General features: G+C 44.3%; 1 protein-coding gene across 1 annotated transcript in view; it reads right to left on the bottom strand.

The window, feature by feature from the left end:
• NOX3 (NADPH oxidase 3) overlaps positions 1-2,560 on the bottom strand; it is a 45,495-nt gene that overhangs the window by 25,170 nt on the left and 17,765 nt on the right. The window contains 1 exon segment of the mRNA XM_009334289.1: positions 1,180-1,361. Coding sequence (XP_009332564.1) covers positions 1,180-1,361 — 182 coding nt within the window.

Here is a 2,560-nt window from a genome sequence, read left to right as displayed (position 1 = left end):
AAAGCAGTCTTTGTTGAGGGCCTTGTACTGTACACATTTGAGGGTTACCTAGGGCTTAGGACTAGGTCTGGTCTGATCCTGTGAATGGATCACTTGTTAGTGCTTGGCACACAGAGATGTGTTCCTGTCAGTGTAGTTTCATTCCAAAACACAGTGTTTTGCACTGTGTTATGCAGTCCGAGGTTGCACCACGGTATGAATCAAAACATAAGAGGTGAGGAGGACCACAAGATTTGCATCAAAACTGCACTCCCTATCTGAATTAAAATGTGAATGTAGATGCACTGCTATAGATTCACATTAACACTATTGCAAAGAAATGAGAGAAGGAAGTGGGGAGAAGCATACAAGGCAGAAGAAGCAGATGATGTCAATGGAGCTGGAAACAAGATGGAAATGTTTTCAGCAGTAGGCACCTTTTTGCTCTCACTCTGCATCAACAGGGGATTTATCAGCCCCTGAGCTTCTCAGGGAGGCTCCCCCAACCCTGCCATCCCTCAATGTGAGAACTGGAGCCCTGTACCAACAGGATGGACCTTCCTCTTGTGCTGAGGAACAGGGAGACAATCAGTGACTTGGCAGTCATCCCTCTCCATAAACGCCACCTGACTGGGCTAGTCATAAAATTGATCATTTGTTACTGTAGTCATTTAAACCTGGTTCATAGTATAATGCCTATTTCTCTCTGGTGAGGAAATTTGGGGTTCTTTTCCCCACAGAGAAAGAAGAGCAAAACCACTTTACATGTATGGATGTAGAAGAGAATGGGCACAGGGACATTCGCCACAGGGTTGCTGACATGCTCTCTCACAAAATGCCTTACAAGAGCTATGAGCATAAGGTCTATCCCTTATTAATTTGAACCCACAAAAGTCTGATTCCTAATGTGCAATGTCCCCAGTTTTCAGGGATGAAGGTTCATTTGGACTGATGCATTGATAAGGTGCAATTTGTAAGAGTGGTTAAAAAAACTAAACCACACTTTTAGTCCTCAGAAAAGTGGTGCGTGTTTAATTTCAGAATGCTTTCATTTTTCAATCTGTCTCCAAGCAAAGATCCCAGCAGTTTGTTAATAGAAAAGCATAGGATTATAGATTTGAATCGTGTTTCATCTCAAACCGCGTACATACATCCCATGTATGTATGTTTATGCATGGATGCATAAACGCAGACACTTACCCCGTACCATGGATTATTAAACCAATAAAGAAAACCACAAAGAGGTGATGGGTATACCAGAACACCTCATAGCATGACCTTCTGATGAGCTCAGTGGATGAAGTCATGATCAGAATTAAAGCCACAGTTATCACAACTCCAGTTACTCCAGCTATGGTGTTTAATAGCTCTCCTGTTGTGTTCTAGAATAAGAATACATTATTAGTATTAGTATTTGCATTAGTATTAGTATCAGTAGTTGTTGTTATAATTGTTATTTTTATTATGTCTTCTGTTACTGTTACTATTGTTACTGTTGCTGTTATTACATATGAAGCCAAAATCTAACATATATTTTCAGCATAGGAACAAAACCAGAACAAGACATGGAGTCAAGGCAAACCTCCGTTTTACCACAGAAGAGCATGGCAAAACATTCCTCTGTTCTGTTTCCACTCAGGCTTATCCCAGACAGATGTGTAAATGTTTGCTGCCACTTACTTGTTTCAGTAATTGAAAGGAGAAAATTAGACAGTCTTATTAGTACTTTTATCTAATTTGCTTATGTAAAATAAAGCCCTACTGCAGCAGGAAAACTATGATATAGTTGCCATCACGGAAACACGGTGGGATGACTCGCACAACTGGAGTGCTGCAATGGATGGCTATAAACTCTTCAGAAGGGATAGGCAAGGAAGGAGAGGCGGTGGGGTAGCCTTGTACGTTAGGGAGTGTTTTGGTTGTCTAGAGCTTAATGATGGTGACGATAGGGTTGAGTCTTTATGGGTAAGAACCAGGGGGAAGGCCAACAAGGCAGAGATCATGGTGGGAGTCTGTTATAGACTACCCATCCAGGATGAAGAGGCAGACAAAATATTCTATAGGCAGCTGGGAGAAGTCTCACAATCGCTAGCCCTTGTTCTCGTGGGGGACTTCAACTTACCAGATGTCTGCTGGAAATACAATACAACAGAGAGGAACCAGTCTAGGAGGTTCCTGGGGTGTGTGGAGGATAACTTCCTGACAGAGCTGGTGTGTCACCACACCAACTAGGGAAGGTGCCCCGCTGGACCTGTTGTTTGCGAACAGAGAAGGACTTGTAGGTGATGTGACGGCTGGAGGCTGTCTTGGGCACAGCGATCATGAAATGATAGAGTGATCGGTTCTTGGAGAAGTAAGGAGGGGGGTCAGCAGAACCGCTGCCTTGGCCTTCCGGAGGGCAGACTTTGGCCTGTTTAGGAGCCTGGTTGACAGAGTCCCTTGGGAGGCAGTCCCGAAGGGCAAAGGAGTCCCGGAAGGCTGGACATTCTTCCAGAAGGAAATCTTAAAGGTGCAGGAGCAGGCCGTCCCCGTGTGCCAAAAGACGAGCCGGTGGGGAAGAAGACCGGCCTGGCTGAAGCGA

This window comes from Pygoscelis adeliae, unplaced genomic scaffold (genome assembly GCF_000699105.1).
Source record: "Pygoscelis adeliae isolate BGI_AS28 unplaced genomic scaffold, ASM69910v1 Scaffold261, whole genome shotgun sequence".
Taxonomy (NCBI): domain Eukaryota; kingdom Metazoa; phylum Chordata; class Aves; order Sphenisciformes; family Spheniscidae; genus Pygoscelis; species Pygoscelis adeliae.
The sequence above is the reverse complement of the archived record's forward strand: the minus strand, read 5'-3'. Positions and strand labels throughout refer to the sequence as shown.